Genomic DNA, 27,223 nt, shown 5'->3' with positions numbered 1-27,223 from the left:
TTCATAATCCTGCTTCATACATTCAAATTTTGTGCAACTTAGATGCATGTAGATAACGTCACCACAGTTTTATTTTAAATATTAATTCTGATATTTTCTTAAACATTTATACTTAACACTCATTTCTCCCTCTAATGTCAAGGTGTGGTCTAATAACCTAAGTATATCATCTGATGGTTAAAGCATTTGCTTAAGAAGCCAGTTATGACTAGGTAACTTAAAATATAAACACAGCTTGAAATTCTTTTTCATATCCTTCCTGTCAAATTGTAATCTTTAAGAACAAGGAGTAGGTTTTGAAAAAATGAATTAAAGTTGTATATTTAACCACAGTTTCTTGAAATAATTCATTAATGGATTATCTCTTATAAGGTTCTAAGCACAACTTTTAAATGTCTGGTATTAGTGTTTATTTCAGTAATTTCCTCTGCGGGAACTACAATACTACATTGCATACAGTATTGTATTGTTGAATCATGTACATGTTGAGAGAGAAACTTCTATGTGTAGTTCTAAAATAAATTAACAAGCATCTGATGGGCACAGTAGAGACTGGGGACCTGCAAAATTGTCTGGGTTTTGATATAGGTTGAAAACAATGTTTAAGGAATTAGGGACCATATAGGCTAAGAGATCTAGGCTACAGATAAGCTTTTTAACATCTATACTTTTTCTCTGCCAAACTCTTGATCTGTTTTGCCAAACTGCTTTCTAAAAAGGTGGAACCTACTTATGCTTCCAGTAGCAGAGTGTGAGTTTCTCTTGTCACCCAACTCTTATGGTCATGGAACACTGCTCTTTAAGCTGTTGTTTACAAAGGAATATCGTCATTTTCTTTCTTAATAATTAATGAGGTCAAATATCAAGGGGGGATCTCCCCCCCTCTATAAACTCAAATAGAATCATTATCACTTAATAAAAGATAGGTTTATATAATCACATTAAAGATGGGTGACAACTATAATAATGTTCAACTGACATAAGAATTGAGACTGATCAATGAAATAGAATAGTATAGTAGGCCAGAAACACACTCTAGTACTCAAAAGAATTTAGCAAAGATAGCATCATGAATCAGTGGGGAAAAGAGGAGATTATTCAATACGTGTTTGGAGGAAAAAAATCTAAAATTAGACCCTGCCCTTGTACCATCTGCCAAAATATAAATCAATTTAACTGAACTAAAATGTTAGCGTAAAAAAATGAAACCATAAAACTATTAGAGAAACTACAAGTGAAAAGCTGATTATAATGTGGCAAATGTCTAACCATAAACCAAAGAAGTACAAAGCTCCAAAAGACCCCATAAGTTTAGTAAATAGAACTAAAAATTTCCAAAACAAACCATAAGTGAAATAAAAAAGACAACCAAACTGAAAAAAATATTTTTAACAAATGTGTGTTGCTACCCTTAATATGTAAGTAAGAGTTTGCACAAACACATTTAAAAAAACTCTACTAATAACATTAGAAAAAGGGGGCAAGAATACAAAGACATGGTTAAAAGCATATGAAAAAGATATTTGACCTCACTAGATATTCCTTTGTAAACAACAGATTAAAGTTTCATGATGGCAAGAGTTGAGTGACAAGAGAATCCTCATAATGTGCTACTGAAAGCATGAATGAATATGTTCCACCTTTTTAGAAAGCAGTTTGACAAAACAGATCAAGAGTTTGGTAGTTTATTTGACACAATAGTTAATTAAAATTAAAATAGCAAATGAAGATTAACAATGAGTATCTGTAACATTATTTATAATAGTAGAAAAAATGAAAATGACCTAAGTGTCCAACAAAAGAGAAGGGTCCCATATATTAAATATGTACATCATGGCACATTGTTACCATAAATATCAGTCATTAAAATGTTCAACAAACAGTCAATCACTAGGGGAAAAAGTCATAATACGGTAGGTGAAAATACTAGAATACAAAATCAGTATGATCTCGATTTGTTTAAAAAATGTTTATCTACAACAACAACAAAAAGATCAGGAAAAAACACATCAAAATATTAACAGTGTTTACAGGTGCTTTCTTTATCTTTAGAATCCAAGCACTCATTAATTTAAAAATTTTTAAAAGTCACTAAAAAAAAGTTATGGCCATGGATATCTTTGAAATTGCTAATAAACTATTTTCCTCCTGAATTGCTTTATAATAAATATCATTGTAACTACATTAAAACATATATCCAGGAACAAAGACCTCTACAGAACGTACAAAAATGAGTATAGGTGAATCTGGTCCCCTTAAAGATATTATAAAACATCTACAGGATCACCAAATGAGCACAAACTTTTTTTCAAAGCAAAAATATATATATTAAGTAGGTTAAAAGCTTGTTTCAACACAGATTTTAAAATATCAAGATATTAAAATCACTTTATAACAAAACGAGGAAAATAAAACCCAAACTAAGTAATCTCAAAACACAATAAATTCTTTCCCCTATTTAAATGATGTACTTTAAAGTCAAATTCAATTTGGCTTTCTGGTTTGAAAAGCAAATTCCAAAGCATACTAATCATACCCATAAGGAACCTCCATTGCCTCAGGTTTGTCCGTTTGTTTATTTTTGGACAAGCCTGAATGACCAATGCCTTTTAAAAGACAGTATGTAACAGGCAATAGGGGTTCAGCATAAGTTCAGAGAAAAAGTATCTATGACTTGTCTTGTCCTGAGGACTTAAAACTTCCTTCCAGAGATGACACCTAGCTAGTCAGGTGACAAGATCACATTTGTATAATTGATGGGGCCACTGGATGGTCTCTTTTTCCATCTCCTCTCATAGGATAATAACTGTACATTTTAATGTAAAATTTCTGAAGATGCTGTGCCTAGACCTTACCGGTGAGAATTTTAGATTATGATGCAGGTTAATGGAATAATCGTATTTGTTCAGGTATCATCTTGTTGCAGCCTTTAAATGATAAAATTTAGAAAGTTGCCCTGGGTTCATACTTTCTCTGTTCCTCCCTACTAAGTCTGAGTGATGAAAGGTCTCTTGACAATAAGCTACGTGTAACTGCTCTATAATTAACATCTATACTTATTCCTTAACATAAGCAGGCTTGAAAAATGCAAGTGAGGCAGAACAAGAGAAGCAGAGAGATACCAACCTTCAACCCCACTTATGCACTTGACTCTGTCTCTGACTTCCACATTGTAGCCTTCAAAGGACATAAAGACACCGTCAGGATGATAAGGGGCTCTCTGTGCATAAACTTTGGAATAGCTATGAGAGAATTCAAACCGATCATAGCCATCATACTGAACCACCTTTCCGTAAACATCAAAATATTTCTCTACCCAAGTGAATGGAAGAAAGACTTCATTCCCCTCTCGTCTCCCTTTAATTGTGTGTTCATCATTTATGAGACAGTCAATTTCCTCATATTTGAGCCCTAACACCTTGCTTCCCCCATTGCTACCGAAGCCCCCAACGACAGGGGGTGCTTTCTGCTGTTCCTGAGGGAATGCCTCCTCAGACTGTTGTTTGGCCATGTGGTTCACATAGTTGTTACTCTCAGATGCTGCTGGTCTTTTTTCTAATCCATTCACTCTGAAGCCATTACTCAAGTGCCGTGGAAATTGGATCGCTTTGTCGCTGGAACACTTATTCCACAAAAGTACTGTGACCAAAGTGAAGAGTGCGCAGATGATAATCAAAGTCTTATAGTTGACCCGAGCTGCCAAGCAACGCATATTCAGATCATACCTATGGAGGCAAGAAGAAAAATTCATGCAAAGATGTACCACTGATATTTCATAGGATAGAGTTTTATTTTTTAAATGTTGAACAATTAGGACAATTTTATTAATTGCATGTAATCTGATCAGATTTAAAATTATTAACTCAAACTTTTCAGCACAAAGAAAAGTTAAGAGGTATTCCCCTCTTTAAAAAAACTGCTCAATTAATATAATCCTCTAAAACAGAGAGGCCCAAATTTTCTTAGTTTGTGGCTCCCTTGGTATCTCAGTAATTTTTCACAATGCCCTTTAGGCCAAAAGAAATACCTAATACAGAGTATCCCTTCTCTGAAATGCTTGGGACCAGAAGTGTCTCAGATTTTAGATTTTTTTCAGATTTTGGAATATTTGCATTATATTTAACATTCAGCACCCCAAATTTGAAGACTCGAAATCTGAAATGCTACAATGAGCATTTCCTTTGAATGCCAGGTTGGCACTCAAAAAATTTTGGATTTTGAAGCATTTTGGATTTCGGACTTTTGGATTTGGGATGCTCAACCTGTAGTTCCATTTATTAAGTAGTTAGGGCCAAACAACTTAAACATTTATGCCCTAACACCTCAGTAGCTTTCTGAAAAACATAACAGATCTTTTCAAGAAAAACATCGACACCCATGTTGCCAAATCCAACAGTGACTTTTTAGTGCTTATCCTAATTGACCAAAGCAGCATAAAATAGGCAATGACTCTTTCCTTCTTGAAACATTTCCCTCCCATGGTTTCTAGGGCACCATCCCACTGGCTGTTCTTCCTCAGTCTTCTTTGAGCCTTCTTTCTTATGTCCCTGATTCTTAAATGTTGGAGTGTCTTAGGATCCTAGTCCTCAGACCTCTTCTTTATCTCTATTCACTCCCGAATCATGAATCATCACATCCAACCTCATCCCTTTAAATATGATATATATATATATATATGCTATCTCCAAATTCTATTTCCAAGCCATACCTTGCTTCTGACTGCAGATACATATACTCAAGTAACTGACATCTTTACTTAGAGGTCAAATAGAATTCTGAAATAACATCAAAAATTTAACTTCTAATCTTTCCCTTAAACCTGTTCCTCCCTTCCTATCGTTCAGACTAAAAATCTTGACTCCTTTTCTTTTGCTCACCTCACATCCAATCAGTCAGGAAATCCTGGCTCTACCTTCAAATTATACCCAGAAGCTGACCTCTTTTCACCAACTCCACTGTTACTACCATGTCAGAACCACTGTCATGTTTCACCTGGAACAGGGCAATGATATGTAAATTGGTCTCTCTGCTTCTACCGGTGGCCTACTACTGCACTCCCAAATCTTTTCTCAACATAGCAGTCAGAATGATACTCCTGAATTTAAGCCAGATCATGTCATTCTAGTTCTGATGGTAAGAAAACTTAGTGCTGTTGCCACTGTTTGACATATGGTATACCTGCCAGTTGTGATCACAACACGTGTAGTCCTGGGTCACCTGTTGCTGGGATTATTGGGAAATTACGGATTAGTTTTATGTACAATGTATGAAATATTTCAGCCTCCTGAGAGTAAAGGGAATAGTCTAATTACTCTTTGCCCCAGTAGCTCTGTAATTTTTTGTATGGTGTGAATACACAACTACATTTTGTTTGTAATCCCCCTTTCTCTTTTTCCTCTCAATAACCCTTTTGGCAGCAATGAGATTAAAAAAAGATTTAAAAAAAACCCAAGTGAAAATGTTCAATGAAAAAAATTAAATGCTGAATTTTTATTTCTTAAGAAAGTTAATGGTGAATGTGTAACTCACTCATTTCTTTTAATTCCAAGGGAAGGTAAACTTTTAGTCCTTCATTGTCTGAAAACAACTGTATTCTGCTTTTACCTTTGATTAATAGTTTGGCAGGATGTAGAATCCTTGGTTGCATAATATTATCTTTCTAAATATCATAGGCAATATTGTCTTAAAGCATTAAGAGTTATTTACAAGAGGTTTGATTTCAGTCTGACACTTGTTATTATGTGTCTGACTTCTTTCTGGTTTCTTTTTATCCTAGGAATTCTGTAGTTTTGAATGCATGTGTCATAGCATGATGTCTGATTCTCTATTTCAGCACTTGGTATCCTTTTCAATCTGAAAAGTTGTGTCTTCTCATTCTTGTTTAATGGATATAGTATCTTCCTGGATCTCTGAGTATATTAGATTTATTTATTTTTTTTGGTAAAGTTTTCTCTGATTAGTTCTATTTTCTCTACTGGCAATTTTTCTGGTTATTGATTTAGTCTTTCATGCCATTAGTTTTCCTCACATGCCTGGTGATCTCTGGTTACCTCTGTTATGGTGAAGATGATCTGGTTTTCACTAGATTGGTCTTTTGAAGGGGATAAAATAGGGAGCTCTGTGTGAGCGGGGCACAAGCTGACTAGCAGTGTTCCTTTAGGGTGAGTGGGTGAGGAGCCAGCAGACTTTCTAAATGCTAGAATGAAAATGGCTTCTTCTCTTTTGTTCTGGGAACATAAGTTAGAAGACTTAGATTTTTCCCAATTTTTCTAAAGAAAATCTACATGGCGTTTTGCCTGGGATTCTTGCCAGCTATCTGCAGGCCAAGAGCAGGGTTGAAAGACGTATGGGGAGGTGAAGAGAGGGAACAGCTGGGCCTTCTGGTACCCAAACAGGGGTCTAGAAATCTGTTCAACTATCATCCTTTGGTAAGTCCTCCTATTTACTGTTACTCGTTTCTTCATTTCTCATGTCTATACATTTTCTTTCAGGGAGCATCAGGAGGGAAAAGATTTGGCTTTGGTTTATCTTGAAAATTGTATACAGATTTTAAGAGTTGGAAACCCAATAATACCATTTTATCATCTGCATTATTACTATGAGAAAATGTGTTGAATGCTAAAACACTGAAGTGTGGTACAAGCAAACGTTCAGAAGTCATATTTTTATAAATTGATGATTTTCTTATATTATAGTAGAGGTGAACTGATAACATTTAATGGTGCTTACTTTTAAAAAATCCTTCATTAAAAATAATTATGTGTCAATATCTGAATCTGTCAGCTATGCCTAACATTTTGACCAATTAAAATAGAAAATAAGGCCAGGCATGGTGGCTCATGCCTGTAATCCCAGCACTTTGGGAGGCTGAGGTAGGAGGATAGTTTGAGGCCAGGAGTTCAAGATCAGCCTGGGCAATATAGCGAGATCCTGCCTCTGAAGAAAAAACAAAAAATATTTAACCGGGCATGGTGGTATGTGTTTGTAGTCCTAGCTACTCAGGAAGCTGAGGCAAGAGGATCACTTGAGCCCAGGAGTTTGAGGTTACAGTGAACTATGATTGCATCACTATACTTCAGTCTGGGCAAGAGAGCAAGACTTTGTATCTAAAAAGAAAAAAAATTAACTAATTAAAAAATTAAAATATAAGAAGGTAAAAAATAAAAAATAAAGCTTTCTGTCTTATATTTGAGAAATGTTCTTCCTCCACTACTCAAATGAGCCTGCTTATAGAACAAGGCTACCATTATGAGGCATAGGATAAGAAAATAGAGAAAAATCAAAATAAAAGCTTTCAATAATCCCTGTGCCCAGATTTTGTTATCTGATACCATTCCTTACTAATAGCAATCAGGGCTTCTTAGAGAAATGCATTACCAGGTCTGGGGCTGGGACATCTTGCCATGCCAGAAAACAAAGAATTTTCAAATATCAATGGGATCATAATTTAGGGAGTCAAAAAAGCAGTAGGAGATAGATAAAATTGGAAAAATACTAATAACTGCTAAAGCTGAGAGACACACGTATATTAGGAGTTCACTATACTATCCTCTATAGTTTTATATCTATACATTTCCATAATTAAAAATATAGTGTCATAACAAAAAGACAGGAATCAGCCTGGAATGCCTCCTTCCCTATTAGTCAAAGTTGTAAGAACTATGACTGAAGTTGACTGAGACCCACTGAATCAATAAAAATCCATGAATCTACGATGATATTCAAAAATGAGAAAACCAAAAAAAAAAAAAAAAAGAAAAAGAAAAAAAAAACCTTGCATATTCTGAGCTAGTGAAAATTGGTAACTAAATTGATAAATAAATTTATCTTGCTTTTGCAGGAGTAACATTGTATTTCAGAATATAGCCCCACCAGTGCATAAAGTACTCTATCTTACAGAAGGCCATCTAATAATATAGAAGAAATAAATAAAAATCAGAAAATTAACATTATGCAATCCCTCATGAATCTACTGGTTCAGGCAAGTATTACATGCAGGTAAATATTTGCCATGACCCAGAGATTCTTTCTTACTGTGCAAAGTAACACGAAACATATAATTTTCTATTCGAAAGGAGAAAAAAATAACATTCTACAGTGAAGGGAGCAGATAGTCAACTTCAGTCTCATTAATGGTCACTCATCTAGAAACTGTGTCTCCTGGCAAGTTATAACAAAAAATATTAATACATAACCTATTATATATTCCAGCCAAAAATGTTTAACTTGGATCTCACAGGCATTAAGATTTAACTTCTAGTTAACAGGAAATACAAGGGATAGAGGAACAAGTTAAATAAGGAAGCAACCAGACACATCTAGAAGGTAAGATATCCTGTGGGACAGTTGCTCTTATCGCCTCAATTAAATTAGTGACATGAAAAGAAAAAGGAGAAAAGAAGACTGGGTTCTGGGTGCCTTTTTTCTTTCTTTCTTTCTTTTAAGAGACTTAGGGATATAACAACCAGATGTGAAACTTGGTCCTAGACTGGGAAATTTGATGTTGGACTTGATAAGAAGGAAAAATACTGACATGAAGGTTGTTAACTGAAAAGAAGAGGTTACAAAACAGCACGTTTAATAAGATCTCATTGTAGTAAATAACGCATATATAGGTCTTTATTTTCTAATTTTCCACCATCACATTTACTGGTTTCTCTAACCATAAAAATGGAAAATTAAGAAGGGCAAAGTCAATTTTGTTAAAATATTGAAAGAGAGAAATGTAAGCCTTAAGTTAAAAATGTCTAGAAATATTTAGTTTTCAAAACAGGCACCAACTGTTTTGGGGAAGGGAGATGGAAGGGGAGATGGAAGGAGGATGAAGAGAAAGAAATCACTGAGTGCTGACGTGCAGTATTAACTAAGAAATAGGCTTATCTAAAGGTAAACTCAATAATTTTATTATATATAATGTTGCCAAATTATAGAAGAGTGACCAAAGAAACTTTCAAATTTCAAAAAGTGGCATTAACATTCTGCTAGCTACGATGATAGTTAACTTTTAAAGCTAAAACCAGGGTTTTCTGTTGAGTGGTGATAAGCTTCCTAGTTATTTTAAAGCTTTTGCCACATCCAAGAACTAGATTAATCTTTCAGGTAGAACAAACTAACAAAAACCCATAAAATCAAGAACCTTGAAATCTCATCTACTGCTGACCCTAAAGATTTGTTTCATTGGAAATATAATCCAATAGAAACTGGTTTTCATAATTTTGGAGATCTAAAACAGAAAATAACATTCAGTAAGCATCATAAAGAAACTGTGGAATAACTTCTTTGCAGAAATAGTTAAAAAATTAGAGAAAGTAAAATATAACTTAGTTTTCTTTTGGGAGAGCAAGCTGTTCTATTCTAAAACAATGTGCAAGTCAAATAACTTTTCTGTGATCCCTTACTTTTCAGATTCATTCTCCTAACTGAGTATTTCAAGTGACTATTAGAGTAATTCAGTAAACATCAGGAACTAGGGATATCACCATGAGTTTTCAAAATACAAAGGTTATATATTTCAGAAAAGAACCTTTCAATAAATTTTTAAAAGAATTCACTTAAATTGGCTTTCTCTTTCCTCTGAATACTGTAGACCAAGACTTGCCTGCTCATTATATTCTCTTATTTACTTATATATCTAACAATATACATTTCTTATAATTCCTTAAGAAGAGTGCTTACTCTGAAAAAAAAAACCCTCCTTAGTACTAAGTAAATAAAGGAATAGTAGGTGCTCAATAAATAATTGAATTGACTGATGAGTTCAATCAGTCAGCAGTAGTTTAGCAGCCATTATGTGGCAAGGAAGGCACTATCCATGTCCCTAAAGGACAGATTAGAGGGCATTAAAAAATAACAATGCTATGATATAAGCATTGTAAAAAAGTTATATAGAATATGATATAAAACACCTTAACTTTTTAAAGTGATGAGGAACACGCTGAGTTGGAATGAGTAGAAGAATGACAGCCAAGCACGCTCTCAGATCAGGGTGTTCGCTTGCACTTGCCATTCTCTCTGCCTGGCACTCTATTTCCCCAGATATCCATTTGGCTTGCTCCTTTACTTCATTCAGATCACTGCTTAAATGTCAATTTATCAGAAAGGCCTTCTCTGGCCATCCCATCTAAAATAGCATTTCTCACTCCCATCATTCTCTGGGTCCTTAACTCAGCTTTATTTTTCCTCATAACATTTATCACCACATTTGATATAGTACATATTAAGATTATTACCCATCTCTAATCCACTAGAATTTAAGTTCTGTGAGGGCTGGGATTTGCTTCTCTTAGTCACTGCTGTATCCCCAGTGCCTAGAAATGTGCCTGGTTCACAAGATTTGTTGAAAGAATGAACACTGTTAAGTAAGCAATTTTTAAAAATAGCAGACATTTGAACTAGACAACTTTGTTTTCTTTCCTATAGTTGGGTATTCAGAGATTATATCCAAATAAAAATGAACATGATACAACATGATACATGAACATGATACATGATACAACAGAATATGGATTGTGATGCCGTATATTGGCCAGCTTTTTAAAACAGATTGACAATTTAAAATTTAATTACTACTGTTAGTAATGTTACATCTGTTTACTGCTTAATAGACCAAGATTTAAATTACAATCAAATGGTTAAGCATCTAGTGATAGATCTAACTCAAAGAAGAACTGCCTCATATTTTTGGTGGTCAAGATCCTTCCAGGATTATAAACAAGTAGAATTCTCTGGCAGCTCCTCACAATAATAGGATAAAATGAGAAGGTAATTTTGCGAGTCCCTTTTATTTTTTTGTTAATAGTAACAGTTAAAATTATCTCTGATACAAGTGGCTTATAATGCTTCAAACAAGACTACATTTCTAGGCAAACATCCCAGAGAAACAAAGTAGGGGTGTATATAGGCATGCCTCACTTTATTGCGCTTTGCAGATACTGTTTTTTTACAAATCGAAGATTTGTGGCAACTGTGTCGACTAAGTCTATCAGTGCCATTTTTCCAACACCATGTGTTCACTCTGTGTTTTTGTGTCACATTTTTGGTAATTCTTGCAATATTTCAAACTTTTTCATTATTATTATATCTATTATGGTGATCTGTGATCAGTGATCTTTGATGTTATTATTGTACTGGCTTTGGGGCACCATGAATAGCACCCATATAAGATGGCAAACTTAATAAATACGTGTGTTCTGACTGCTCCATCGACTGGCCATTCTCTCTCTCCCTCCCTCTGTTTCCTGAGACACAACAATACTGAAATCAGGCCACTTAATAACTCTATAATGGCCTCTAAAGTGTTCAGGTGAAAGGAAGGGTCACATGTCTCTCACTTTAAATGAGAGGGGAGAAATGGTTAAGCTTAGTGAGGAAGGCATGCCAAAAGCTAAGACAGACTGAAAGCTAGGCCTCTTGAGCCAAACAGAAATTGTGAATACAAAGGGAAAGTTCTCAAGGAAATTAAAAGTGCTACTCCAGTGAACGAACCCTAGAGTGATAAGAAAGTGAAACAGCTTTATTGCTGATACCAAGAAAGTTTTGGTGGTCTGGATAGAAAATCAAACCAGCCACATTTTCTTAAGCCAAAACCTAACCCATAGCAAGACCCTAACTCTTTTCAATTTTATGAAGGCTGAGAGGTGAGTAAGCTGCAGAAGTAAATTTGGAAGCTAGCAGAGATTAGTTAATGAGGTTTAAGGAAAGAGGCCCTCTCCAGAACGTAACAGTGCAAGGTGCAAGGTGAAGCAGTAAGAGCTGATGTAGAAGTTGTAGCAAACTTTCCAGAAGATCTTGCTAAAACCATTAATGAACGTGGCTACACTAAACAACAGATTTTCAAGGTAGACAAAACAGCCTTATGTTGGAGTAAGATGTCATCTAGGACTTTCATAGAGAGAGAGAATTGAATGCCTGGTTTCAAAGGTTCAAAGGACAGTCTGACTATTTTGTTAGAGATTAATGCAGCTGGTGATTTTAAGTTGATGCCAATGCTCCTTTACCATTCCGAAAATTCTAGAGCCCTTAAGAATTATGCTAAATCTATTCTGACTGTATACTATAAATGGAGCAACAATGCCTGCATGACAGCACATCTGTTTACATGGTTTACTAAATATTTAGCCCACTCCCACTGTTGAGACCTACTGCTCAGAAAAAAATATTCCTTTCAAAATATCACTGCCCACTGACAATGTACCTCATCATCCAAGGCTCTGATGGAGATGTACAAGTAGGTTAATGTTGTTTTCATGCCTGCTAACACAACATCCATTCTATGGCCCAGGATCAACGAGTAATTTTGACTTTCAAATCTTACTATTTACAAAATACATTTTGTAAAGCTATAGCTGCCATAGATAGCGATTCCTCTGATATATCTGGGCAAAGTCAATTGAAAACCACCTGGAAAGGATTCACCATTCTAGATGTCAATAAGAACATTCATGATTCATGGGAGGAGTTGAAAATATCAACATTAACAGAAGTTTGGAAGAAGTTGCTTATAACCCTAAAAGGATGACTTTGAGGAGTTCAGTGGAGGAAGTAACTGCAAATGTGGTGGAAATAGCAAAAGAACCAGAATTAGAAGTGGAGCCTGAAGATGGGGCTGAATTGCTGCAATCTCAGAATAAAACAACGAATGAGGAGCTACTTCTTATGGATGAACAAAGAAAATGTTTTTTTTGAGACAGAATCTACTTCTGGTAAAGATGGTGTGAACATTGTTGAAATGACAACAAAGGATTTAGAATATTGCATAAACTTAGTTGACAAAGCAGTGGCAAGGTTTGAGAGAACTGACTCCCAATTTGAAAGGAGTTCTACTGTGGGTAAAATGCTATCAGACAGTATCACATGCTATAAAGAAAGCGTTCATGAAGGGAAGAATCAATCCATATGGCAAACTTTATTGCTGTCTTATTTTAAGACATTGCCACAGCCAGCCTAGCTTTTAGCAGTCAGCAGCCAACAACATCAAGGCAAGACCCCTCACCAGCAAAAAGATTATGACTTGCTTAAGATTCAGATGATCGGTAGTTCTTTAAGCAATAAACCATTTTTTATATTAAGATATGTACATTTTTTCAGACAATGCTACTGCATACTTAATAGACTATGGTATGTTGTAAACATAACTTTTATATGTACTAGGAAACCCCAAAATTCATGTGACTCACATTTTATTGTACTATTCACTTTCTTGTGGTAGCTTGGAACTGAATCTGCAATATCTTCAAAATATACTTGCTGTAAATTATATTATTTGCACTTTACAGATGAAAAGACTAGGGCATAAAAGCCCACAAAAGGATTTACTAAAGAAGAGGAAAGGGATAAGGCCAAGATGAAAACTTAAACATGATAAAAAAATTTTTGTGCTTTCCCTATGTTAAGATGATGAAACTGAGACTTTATGATGTTAAGCAATTTACCTGAGGCCACATGATTTTTCAATGGTTCATATAACTAGTATTAAGAAAGGGGTTTGAACTCGAGTTTATTAGTTTGACTCCAAAGCCTGTGCTCTGATGTGTCACAGGGTATCTATGAACAAATATATAAATATTGTATTTCAGAAGCTGAATACTCCCCTTACCCGGGAGATATTTTGATTTATGACAGGTTACCAGACTGTGATGGAACTTAGACAATAATAGGTCTTGTTTTAGACAACACTGAATTTTGACCTTGCATCAACAGTTCACACAGGTAAAATACAATTTTAGGAAAAGTTACCCAGTTGTTCTAAAAATGTATTAACATTTCTGAATGGAGCTACTTGAACTTTTGAATTTTCTTCAAATCCAATTGTATAATTACATGACATATTAATATTAAAAAAGAACAGAAATGAGAGTCATAATTATGACTGTTCATGTATACATATATTCCAATAGAGCTACTTGGTGTGCACGTGGATTAGAATAATTAAGCTCTTGAAAACAGGATCCCCACTGGCCCCACCAATCCAGCAGTAGCTTATAAATGCACTATAATACTTCATTTCTGTTAATAATTATTATGATGTTCTGGTATAGTCTGTTGAAGCAAAACTTTTCCCCAGAGATAGAAATAGAGCTTAACAATTTCATCAGTGTATGTTAATTGAGGCTTTGAAAATAACGCACTGGTGTCCTGAAAGTCCCAAGGTGGCAGTGTATGTAATTATGCCAATAACTTAACTGGTGGCAAAATATACTGGTGGCAGTATATATAATGAAGAATAACATTAGTATAAAAAGGGTATAAAAAAGAAGAAATCTTAAGATAAAATTATTTTTATTATATGAATATCTTTTTATTAGCTCCAGCCAAAAAAAGGGGGGTGGATATAAATGCTTTAATGTTTTTTCCTACTTAATTTCTGGCAAAAACATATAAACTTGAATTCAGATTGTCTGAATCAAATGCAAATTACCTGTGACATCTTCTCTGCTTACTCAGTACAAACCTGCTCTGAAGCAACTTAAACCAATACTTGTGCTTTCTCTGCTAGTTTCCTATAAATGTATCCATTGATATGAAAGGAAAAAACAAAAAAAAAATGAAAAATGTCAACACTATGGAGATAAAGGAGAACCATCTAATGAAAGCTAATTGTGTTAACCTTTAAATGTAATTTAATTTTATATATACAAACTCAAAACACAACTCAGGAGTTGGGGAAGGTACATTTGTGGTACTGTGCTCTACACGTAAGGAGACCTGAGACTACCTGGTGGCTTCTATTATTAGCCCAGGTGTGGAAGCTCATATTCTAAGGCTACTGGGCCTTCTACCTGACATGCTTTTGTTGGGAAATCTTAGTGTTACCATTAACAGAACACAAAAGCAATTCCAGTTTTAAGTGCAGCAACCATAAACTAGTCAGAAAGAATAATACAATGAACCTTTTAAAAATAATTTCCAGCAGTGAATTACAGATGTTGACTGGTACTAGACCAACCACCTTTTCATACCACTAGAAGGAAAGCTCTGTTTGCAACAAAGCCCTACATTAATGAAGTAAAAAAGAAAAATCCTTATCAATTCCTACAGTAATAGTTACAACAGTGAGCTAAAGGGACTAAATTCAGTGAATAAAGTATTTTACTTAGTATTACATAGATACATATATAGATATAGACATAGATATAGTTTAGCCTAAGATCTGATACTGAGGAAAATACAAAATATTTATGGCATGATCTCTGCTCTCAAATGACTTAGAACCTCAAAGAGAGAAGACTCAAACATACAGAAAACTGAAGAAAAAAATTCACAATTAAAAGGTGGTAATAAAATATAATTATTGAATTTGCAAATAAAATAAAAAGTAATGTGGTAGGTAGTTAAGAAATGGAAAGATGCTAGAAAGAACTGCACGGGGAGAACATTTACTGAAGCAGAACACGGATGGTATATACTGGTCACCAAGAGAGCATTAACAACCATTAAATGAGACCTTTTTCAAACACAAGATAATATAGCTATAGATTTCCTTATCTATAGTGCAAAGTACTTTCATACTGATTTCTTCATTTAATTTCTGCAATGATCCAATGAAATGAGCAGGAAAGTGAGTGCTATTTTATAATACAGGATACTGAGGCTCGGTGATATTAAGTAGCTTGTCTAAATTGATAAGGTGGAGCCAGCCAAGCATAGAGTCTAGGTCTTTTGATTCCAAGCTTTACCAGATCAGTGATTTCCAAATCTAGAGGATTAAGTCTCATTTGGGTGGGAAAAATATGTTTCAAAGTCTTTGCAAATAATTCTGATGATTAATTTAGTCTGGGAACCAATGTATTATACCAATGGCTCTTAAATTTTATTGGAAGGCTTGCTCAAACACAGATTGCTAGTCCCCAACCCCAGGTTTCTGATTCACCAAATCTGAGTAGGGGCCCAAGAACTTGCCTTTCTAACAAGTTCCAAGTGAAATCTATGCTGCTGGTAAGAGACCACATTTTGAGAATCACTATAATATACTGTACGTATTTAACTAGTAGGTGCTATTTGCAAACGGAAATAACCGCTGCCTAAACTCAGAACTGTCTTACACAACTGTGAAGGTTAAGGTCATTAGCACACTGATTTTTGCGAAATAATTAATCCATGCTCCAGTGAAAATGACTTTAGTTAATGTACTTGCTTTCTAAAATTAACAAAGCAGTAATTCAAGTGCTAGCTAAATCCTACAATAAAGTCCTACTTGGAAAAAAGTTGTAGGTTTCGGTTTTTACCTTGTATATTGAAGAATCTCTTGGTCAGCTAGAGTATGTTTTCAAATAATTCTTTTGGAAGGTAGGTGGTGGTATATATTTTGAAAGCTTGCATAATTGAAAATGTGTTGCTTTTTGTCAATTTCGCTGGATATAGAATTTTGGGGTCCAAATTGTCTACCGAACTCTGTATACACTGTAAGCACATACAGTGTATACAGTTAAGACTGTCTTTTGATGTTTTTAATTGTAAGAAAAATCTAAGTCTAGTCTGCCTTATCTTCCCTTGCGAATAACTTTTGTATATTTCCTTGTTTTTCTCCCTGCCTGGATAGCTGGTGATTTTAACAAGGGAAAGTACAAAGTTTGACCAGGATAGATTTAATTGTTATTCTCTTTTCATTAAGTTTTCCTGGTGTTTGACAACAAGCCTGTTTGAATTGCAGACTCAGGTCATCCTTCATCTCAGAAAGTTTTTTCCTGTAGTATGTTTAATAATTGTTCCTGTTGAATTTGTTCTGGTCTCTTCCAGAATGTCAATTCTATATAGTGGGTCTTTGTACTCTATCCTTTATGTCTACCATCTTTTTCTTCAAATTTTCTTTTGTCATCTTGCCTCCCCTTTTTTCTGTATTTTGGGAGAGCTTCTCAAACTTGTATTCCATATCACTAATTCAATTTTATAATCTGCTCTTTATTGCTTCCAGCACACAGTTTTAATTTGGATACTGCATATCTAGTTTCTATTCTGCTTATTTGGATACTGCATTTTTTAGTTTCCATCCTACTGTTCTTCATTTTATCTAATATCCTTTGAATTTATGCCTCCCCATTAGCTAGCCCTCCCTTTTATCTCAGCCTACTGTACTGTGAACTTATTTTCTACATCTTACTCCAAAGACTCCACAATTTTTTCACCTGCAAGCATTAAAAAATGCTTTCTAACATTTCCTTGTTACTGAAGTATATGCATATATATATCAAAAGTGTATGCTTTTGCCCTGTATTGAGTGTTACATTCCTTTTTTTATGGTTGCAGAAGCTTATCTCAGAGTCTGTTCCCCCAATATTTCTTGTAAACCAGTAGCTAGTGATCTAGAGGTTTGACAAAAGCAGGGCTTGATTTTTCAGCAAGAATACTTCACGATAGAGATGTGAACTTTCATCAGGAAGTATATAATGTCTGACTGTCTCTCTTTCTGTTTTTAAGATAAATGTTTATGTTCAGGGGTTATCAGCCTTATCCAGTCATTATAAAGTTACCCTTTATAAGTTCACCTAATAGTTTTAGCAACCACTGATGATTGCTTCGTTAAGAGCTGCAAAATGGTGATATTCTATCAGCCCTTCTTAATGTATTAGTAGGAATATGTCTATAAAGAAAACCTTGCCCTTACCAACTATTTGGTTACCTTGAGTAATACAGTTTGTACAGGAAAGGCAGAATTAATGATTGACTCTTTCATTTACTACTTTTTAAAATAATGAATTGGCTCCCTAATAACCTCCAAAAATAAACAATGAGCCTTTAAAAAAAATAACATGAACTCACGGATTCTTAACATATTTGATGTGCTTCAACACACTGCAGTTATTACTTTTTCTTGATATTTCTATATTTCAAGTATGTGAATACTTCCTTTCCCATGTTTCCAGTGTTAGTATACTGTTTTTAGATATATTTATGGTTATTTCAATGGTGACTAGAAGTGGGGTTGCAGGGAGTCAGATGCCTGCACCACACTGCTACCTGTATCTGTGAGCATTAGGTTTTGCGGCGAGAAATAGACACCAGAAATAAACTATTATATGTTCCAGTTATTGTTATTTTTCACTTGTATGATAGAAACCCAGAAGTAGGCAGTCTGGAGCTTATACACAGCTACGTGATCATCAAGGACCTAGGTACTTTCTATCTTTCTACATCACCTTATGACCCAAGAAAACTGCTGAGCCTCAGCCATCATGTCTATGTTGCAGCCCAGAAAGAAAAGGAAAGGGAGAAGGGCAAAAGAGCACATCCCTCAGTGGAATCAATGTGTTTTAATGAGACTCTCCTTAAACTTCACACATTTCTGACAACTCATTAGCCAAATCTTAGTTACATGGCCACCCCTAGCTGCAAGGGAGACTGGGACATACCTTTGTTGCAGGCAGCAATGTGCCAAGTAAAAAGAACAGGGTTCTATTATTAAGAAAGAGAAAATAGACACTAGGAGAAAGCTAGCAGTCTTTGTCCCACTGATTCACCAGAAAGTCCTTCACAATGTACACTCACAATGTACCGATCACTCTCTCCTCATGTAGTTCTTTATTTATATCACAATTATATCACATTCTTGAAGTCTGGTTTCCAATTAATTATGAATCTGTTGGTGTTTTTCTTTAGACTGAGCTCCTTGAAGGCACAGGGTATATTTTATTTATACTTTTCCCTTTATCAGTGCCTTTCACAATGTCTTAAAAGTTCTAGGCACCCCCTACATATTAAATTTAAATGTGCCGTATTCAGACACACTGAAGACATGTACTCTGTCACAGTGTTTACAGTTAAGTATATTTTCAAATTAATCTATCGGGTTGTGTGACCCATATGGCAGTGTAGTCTTCCCACAACCCACAGCTCATGCTGCAAATCAGCAGCAGCACTTCATGGGTAGGTCAATCCTGCTACCTTCACATACCCTCAAACCTTATTGAGACGTATTTAGGTTAAAAAAATTTTTTTTTCCTTCGTATGAGAAAGGAAGTTGCTCCTCATTGGGAGGCAGGAAGAAGGTTACAGAGAAAGAAAGCATTTAATGAGTAGTTGTGACATACGCTAAGTGCTATACATATTTTAAGTTATTGAAATCAAGCCCTAAGAAGGAGCTCTTGTTATCACCCATATATAGTTGAGGAAATTAAGTAGTTTTTAACTCTGATGACGAAAAATTATTAGTAAACACATGGTGGGATTTAATCCTAGATTTATCTGGCTTCAAAGTACAAATTCTCTACATCAGACTATGGTATCACATTATCTGGCTCCAAATCGCCATAAACTTTCTCAACAACTAGATAAAAGCAGAATGTTTTCTTGGTTTATGCAGACACAATCTTAAACCATTAGCATTATGCATCAGCTTCTGAAACTAAAATCTGTTTCTAAAAAGAGCTTTTAAATGTATTCAGCTTAATTTTCTCTAGCATTGAAAGCAATGATATAAAGAACTAGGACAGGAATGTTTTCTAAAGAGCAAAGAGCTGCTTTGTATCTAGAAAAGCTTAACAATTACAATGTAGCTAAAATGTTCTTTGAAGTACTGTATAGTACTTAACTAAAAAATCTCTCAGCTTGCTTCTAAGCAATGTGTCAAAGTAAGCATATGCTATGTAAATAAATCAGTTCAGAAAGGAGTCCCAGGCTTCTCCAGCTGTGTAAGATTTCTCCATTCATTAGGAAAGCTAAGAAAAAGAAAGCCTAATTGTGTGTTTACTCTGTGTGGTTCATGCACAGGAGGACTTTATAGTGCAAACTGGTAGATATACCCTAAGAAGTTCTTTAGAACAGTTGTTGACAGTAAGTTTTCATGGAACATCTTTTATCAAGTTTGGTACCATCCTGCAAATCATTAATGAGTAAAGGGGAGAGATTCATCAAGAGGCTTGCTTACAGTAATTTTAATGATCATAAAACACAGTGTCTTAGCCATGCAGAAGCAGCTGTATGTGGAAGAAATCAGTGCCCAAACTGATTTTTAAATATTTACTTATTTATTTATTTTTGGAAACAAGGTCTTACTTTGTTGCTGAGGGCAGTGGCATGATCATATCTCACTGCAACCTCAAACTCCTGGGCTCAGTTGATCCCCTTGCCTGAGCTTCCTGAATAGCTGGGACTACAGGTGCATGCCAACACACCTGGCTAATCCAAACTGATTTTTAAATGTGAGTAATGATTGGGATAATTTTTAATATAGACATAGTAGAATGCAGTTTTGAGCTTCCTCACAAAGCAATTCAGAAAAAATGACAAGGAGAATATGCTAATGAGAATCATGTGAGAATAATCTGTCAGGTTGTTAGACTATACTGTGAATTTGACTTGCTATTTGACTTTGTGTTTTTTCCCAATGTTTATGATAAAAAGAAACATCTAATATACCAACCTTCTGACATTGTGTAATTTTTTACAATTTTAAAAAATGATAAGGTTAGCACCCCACATTATACATTTCTTAATAATTAATAAATAGTTAACAGAATAGGAGGACAGGGAGACAGGGAAATGGGACTTTTATAGAAAGAGAAGAGGCTAGCAGTTTTGAGTCCTTATTAATGTAATCCCATTTAATTCTCATAGCTAGAAAGTGGGTATTGCCTCCATTTTCTAGATAAGGAAACTAGTCTTTTAGTTTGCTCAGTCTTTTCCTAGCTTTCCTAACTGCTAGTTACTTCACTTCTACTGATGAGAAGACTGTGATTCAGTCTTCCCATCAGTAAACTAGGACTAGTATAGGTACCTCATAGGTATCTTGAGAACTAAATGAGATAATATAAATACATAAAGAATGGAAAATGTAAGATCCATTTTTCTTTCAGAGAAGTTACTAATTTGTTCAAGTCACAACTTGTCCCAAGTCTAATAAGAGATACTGCTGGAAACTGAAACTAGACTATAGGCCCAGAATCCACATTTCTAACTCTTATTCCAGTGTTTGCCATTATACTATATTTCGCTGTCTTTCATTTTATATCATTTATTTTCTACTATAGTTCATTAAATTAAAAAAAAACAAGCTAGCCCCATATGTCACATATTACCCTCCAAACTTTGAAAATAGTCAACAAAAAGTTCATCCCCAATTTCTAAAAGAGGGTTCAGAGCCTTCAATGAGGTGTTTCATATTTTAGATTAAGACTAAGGAATCCAGTCACTCAAGAGAAGTAGTCACTCAAGAGAATGCCATACTAACCCAGCAATTCTAAACTAAACAGATTATGGGCATGAACAGTTTCAGTAGTCTATTCATAATAATCCCAAATAGAAAATAACCCAGAGGTCCATCAACTTGTGATTGGATAAGTAAACTGTGGTTCATCCATACAATTGAACACAACTAGCCATACACTGATACTGATATTTTCAACAACATGGATGAATCTCAAAAGCATTTTGATAAATGAAAGAAGCCAGACACAAAAGACTACTTACTGTATGATTCCATTTATGTGACATTCTGGAACAAGCAAAATGATAGGGATAAAAGCTAATTAGCAGTGGGGAAGGGAAGGACTATAAAGAGGCATGGGGGACTTTTGAGGGCAATGGAAATGTTCTAGATTTTGACTGTTGTGGTGGTAGTTAAATGACTACATACATCTGTCAAAATTCTTCTCTTTAAAAGAGATACATTTTATTGTACATAATTATACATCAACACATCTGACTTTTAAAACTGGTAAAATTAATTTAGAATAAATGCATTTCTATACTTTTATTTTTTGAATAACAGATGTTATAAAATATAGAAGAAACCAAATAGGTCAAATAAAAAATAGAGATGGTGTATGTTAGGAAAAACCTGAGCTTTTGAGTCTAATAGACCTAGATTTAAATCCTGCTAGCTGGCCGGGCGTGGTGGCTCACGCCTGTAATCCTAGCACTCTGGGAGGCCGAGGCGGGTGGATCGTTTGAGCTCAGGAGTTGGAGACCAGCCTGAGCAAGAGTGAGACCCCATCTCTACTATAAAGAGAAAGAAATTATATGGACAACTAAAAATATATATAGAAAAAAAATTAGCCGGGCATGGTGGCACATGCCTGCAGTCCCAGCTACTCAGGAAGCTGAGGCAGGAGGATTGCTTGAGCCCAGGAGTTTGAGGTTGCTGTGAGCGAGGCTGACAACACAGCACTCTAGCCTGGGCAACAGAGTGAGACTCTGTCTCAAACAAACAAATAAATAAATAAATAAATCCTGGTAGCTGCGTAATCTTGAACAAGTTAGGTAACTTTCCAAAACTCCATTTCCTCATCTGTAAAGACGAAATAATACCTTCTGCTTTATAAAATAGTTGTAAGATTAAATGAACACTTAATTTCATGCCAGACACATAGACACTCACGGTAGGCAAACAAAGGAATATGTTTATGAATGAAGTAATGTCTCTTTTCTAATAAGTCAATTAAAAAAAAGAGTAATCTTCACCTATATCAGAACATTTAATCAACAAACATTTGTTAAGCATCTATTATAAAGTATGTTAACATTTTTCCCAAATAAACAATCTAAAAAAAGAATATACATTCTCCTGGAAAAAAACACCTTTCTCTAAGCTTCTGTAAGTTTTTATTGTCTCATAAAATTTGATAAGAATAGCAATCAAGAAACAAATACAATTGGCCTTTCTACAGAATGATATATTGGTAAGGAACATAAATTTTATCAGCAATAAATGTGAATTAAATAAGATTCTAAGCTAAGAATTCCCAGATGTACAATTTTCTAAGCAAATAGGAAGGTTACCAAATTGAATTAACTTCAGCACTGTAGGAACTTTCATTTACCTCCTACTTAAGACCTTACTACATGCTGAGCAAAGGGTATAGATACTTTCTGTTGGTTTTTAAATTTCAGGTGAATGTAACTTGCAACAGAGAAATTCCATTTACTTAAATAAATAAGGTAGTGAAGTAGAAATAAAATTTTATCCAAGAGAGTACTTCTTAATATATAAATATGCATTTCCTATACATATCTCTATATTTTCTAAAGGTTGACCTTACGTTTTCACTTACATTTATATAAGTAACCTAAGATCTTAGCACTGGGATTATTTACAAAGGTGAAACCTGAATTACAAATATTTGACAAAGAGAAAATTGTATCTTCTCTTTTCTTCTCAAATCAAAATCAAGTCTTCTTCTCCGTTTATATAAACATATATATCTCACATATATTTTATGTATGTGTTTTTTTACTGCAACAAGCTCAACCATATAGCCTACATACTGCTTCATGTTTTAAAAAAATTGCTCCTTCAAAACAGAGTTTATTACTCACATTTCATAAATTTTAGGTTTTAGAATGTGGCAAATTCTGATCAAGAAATAAGAAATTAAGATGATATACAAATCTTCCCTTCTCTATTAAGACAACCACAAAGCAGCTATGGTCTCCAAATAATCCAATAGGATCTGGGTTATAAACTGAGCTTCTTATCATGCCATATGATGCACATATGTAATAAGGATAGAGATTGTTCTTTTTCCTTAGTGCCAAAACTCTCTCTAGGAAGCAGAGTGAATTTAAAAAGAAGCTTAATATTATATACTGAACTTGAAGACATGATCTCAATGTTTTCCACCCCTTCACCATTGCCTGGGGTGAGGAGGGGAAGTATGCTATTGGTGTCTATTTCTTGATTTAAAATTTAATTCTTCTAGCAGTTTCTTGGTATAAATTTACACAGCCTGAATGCAGAGATAAAACAAGGGGACTTTATAAACTAAAAACAAAGTCAGTAAAATCTTGACTTCTCATTTCTCCACTTTAGTCACAAGAAGTGACTACGGAAGTCAAGCTTTAAGACTTTTGGGGGTTATATGGAATGTTTTACATGTTTTTCATATACTATAGATCTAAAACTCTTGGAAGTTATAGAGCACCAAAAAGTTAAATATGCCCACCTTGAATATACTTTTCTGTAAGGAACCTCTTAAAGATGACTTATGAAATTCTAAGCCAGTATCTACTACTACTACTTCTACTATCTATCTACTCTAAAATGCCCAAATATGAATATTCTACAATCTGTAATAATCAATGTCAAGTAAGTCATTTCTTACACTGTTAGAAAATTATTTCTCAATTGTGTATTCTCTGCCTCATCTACTGTCGGCTGCTCCTCCCCAAATAACATATCCTTCACCCAAACAAACATTCCAATTTAAGTCTAAGATTTTAGACTAAAGCTTGTAACTCTCAAGGATAAATTTCTTATATGCCTCTGCTGTTCCATTTATGTTAAAAAAAAAAAAAAAGCTCCTTGAGGGGGAAAACCATGTAGGAATGGATTGGATTCCCCCAGCCAAGTGCCTTGAACAATATTAGTTTTGTTTTCTGTCTACATAATGGTCTAATTGTTCTTGATATACAATTCTATGAATATAACTCCCCTCTCAAATTGTATTTTGCTATCCTAACACTGTGTTATTTTTTCCCTGTAAGAAGCAGCAGCTAGTTTAGTAAGTGTAAATGATCCCAAGCTCTGCAATAATGAAACTATTTAGAATGAAATGCATCAAGTTTTTTAAAAAAGTATTTGAAATATTTAAGACAACTGTCAGAATAAAAGTACAACTCAATGATTTCTATTTTCATGACAATTAACCCAGGAAGAAGGAAAATGGGCACATTAGTGTGTATACACTCAAACACATAGGATTCAGACAGTCATACCAATCCCACTGTACCAACTCACAAGTAAGATTTCTTTTCTAGAAAAACATTTTGTAATATAACACAATATTACGTCTATTAGCATGCATGGTTTCTGACAAGAAGTCTGTGATAATTTTTATGTATTTGTCTGTTATGTAAGGTGTCATTTTCTTCTCTGTCTGCTTTTAAGACTTTTTTCTTCATCATTGGTTTCAATAATTTGATTTTTATGCCTTGGTGTGGTTTCTTTCATAGTTCTCCTGCTTGGAGTTTTGTGAGCTTCTATAATCTGTGGGTTTATAGTTTTCATCAATCTTGGTAAGTATTTGCCCACTATCTCTTGAAATATTTTGCCTCCTTATCTCCTGAAATTTGTTTTACTTGTTAAACTGTTTCAAATTGTCCTACAACTCACAGATATTGGTTCATGTTTTTTTTTCCAAGTATTCTTTTTCTCCTGGTATTTCATTTTTGACAGTTGCTATCTCTGTGTCTTTAGGTTTTAACTAATCTTTTTCTCCTGCAGTATCTAATCTGCTGTTAATCTCATTTCAGATACTGTATTTTTTTTTTCAGATACCGTATTTTTCATCTGTGGAAGTCCTATTTGGGTCTCTCTCTGTTAAAAAATAACTTCCATTTCTCTCCTCGGCATGTTCATGTTTTCCTCTACTCTCTTGAACATATGGAGTACACTTATAATAGCTACTTTATGGTCCTTGTCCACTAATTCTATCATATGTGTCATCCCTTTCTCTCCTTCCGTTGGTTGATTTTTGGCAAAGGGCCATATTTCCTCCATTTTTTTGTCTGATAATTTTTTATTGGATGCATGACATTAAGAATTTTACATTGTTGGGTACTGGGTTTTTTTTCAGATTTGTTATGGATATATTTACCTTGCATGCTTAATCTTCACTACATGGATATGTTGCATATTTTTAAAAAGCATTTTATAACTGCTATTTACAGCAAATATAAATGGACAAATGAATTTGTGTCATTTATTTTTTTACCCTTTTAAGTTTTTAAGTGTACAGTACAGTATTGTTAACTATAGGCACAATGTTCTACAGGAGATCTCTAGATATTTTTCATCTTGCAGAACTGAAGCTTTATACCTGTTGAACAGCAGCTCCCTATTTCTCTCTCCCCCAGCCTCTGGCAACAACCCTATTCTACTTTCTGCTTCTGTGAGTCTGACTACTTTAAAGATCTCGTGTAAGTGGAATCATGCAGTATTTGTCCTTCTGTGACTGGCTTATTTCACTTAGCATAATGTCCTCAAGGTCATCCATACTATCACATATGATAGGACTTTTTTTTTAAAATACTTGGATAAACCCAAAAGACTTCCTTCTTTTTTAAGGCCAAATAGTATGCCATTATATGTACATACCACATTTTTTAACACATTGTTCTATTGATGGAACTGGACTGCTTCTACTTTTTAGCAATGGTGAACAGTACCGCAATGAACATATCTCTTCAAGATCCTAATTTTCAATTCTTTTGGATAAGTACCCAGAAGTAGGATGCCTGGATCACATGGTGTCTTAGTCTGTTTGTGCTACTGAAACTGGGTAATTATCAACAAAAGAAATTTATTTTTCACAGTTCTAGAGGTTGAAAAGTCCACCAGCAGGTTTGGTGTCTGGGGGAACCCAGTCTCTGCTTCCAGGATCGCGCTTTGAATGCTGTGTCTTCACGTGGCAGAAAGGCAAAAGGGCCTCGCTAGGTCCTTCCAGCGTTTTATAAGGTCACTAATCCCATTCAAGAGAACTCTGCCCTCGTGACTTAATCACCTCCTAAAGGCCCCACCTCTTAATACTATCATATTGGGTTTAAGTTCCAACATATGAATTTGGGAAGACATATTCAGGTCATAGCATATGACATGGATTTTTCTGTATTCCTTTCAGTGCTTTTTGAGCTTTGTTTCAGATATCCTGAGTCACTCACTGCTATGTGCTTCCTCCTAGTTCATATAATTAACAAAAAAATCATAGGGAAGGCCCACATTTGTATTTCAGTCTCATTCATTCCACAAATATTCAAGTATCTACTATGTCTAACATTGTTCTAATAGCCAAACATGTAACAATTAACAAATCAGACAAAAATCTCCTGCCCTTGTGAAGCTTTCATTCAGTTGGAAGATAAAGAAAAGAAGCAAAATAAATAAGAAACATACAAAATGTTAGTGTTAGTAAACATAGGAGCATGAAACTGAAATTTTAGATAGAGTGAAACGTGAAAGATTTCACTAGAAAGCTGACGTTTATGTAAAGACCTGAAGGAAGGGTGGGGGCCATCTGCGTATCTCAGAGGAAAGCTTCTAGGCAAAGGGAATAATAAGTGCAGAAGACCCTGTGGTTGATGTGTGTCTGGTACACTTGAGAAACAGCAAAGAGACTAGTGTGGGTTCAGTAGGAAGAACGAGAGGAAGAATAGTAGCAAATGAAATCAGAGATGTGACAGAAAACAAGCCCATGAAGCATCTTGCAGGTCAAAGTAAGGATTTGGCTTTTTATCTAAGTAAGATGTGAAGCCCCTATACAGCTCTGTAAAGGAATGACATGATTTGATTTACATT

At 34.7% G+C, this 27,223-nt stretch overlaps 1 protein-coding gene across 1 annotated transcript in view; it reads right to left on the bottom strand.

Annotated features, from left to right (window-relative positions):
• Positions 1–27,223, bottom strand: part of GLCE (glucuronic acid epimerase) — a 96,798-nt gene that overhangs the window by 10,611 nt on the left and 58,964 nt on the right. Inside the window, exon 3 of the mRNA XM_045530650.1 lies at positions 3,127–3,725. Within this exon, the coding sequence (XP_045386606.1) occupies positions 3,127–3,712 (586 nt within the window). The 5' untranslated portion in view covers positions 3,713–3,725. The remainder of the gene's footprint in view (positions 1–3,126; positions 3,726–27,223) is intronic.

This window comes from Lemur catta, chromosome 1 (genome assembly GCF_020740605.2).
Source record: "Lemur catta isolate mLemCat1 chromosome 1, mLemCat1.pri, whole genome shotgun sequence".
Lineage (NCBI taxonomy): Eukaryota > Metazoa > Chordata > Mammalia > Primates > Lemuridae > Lemur > Lemur catta.
The sequence above is the reverse complement of the archived record's forward strand: the minus strand, read 5'-3'. Positions and strand labels throughout refer to the sequence as shown.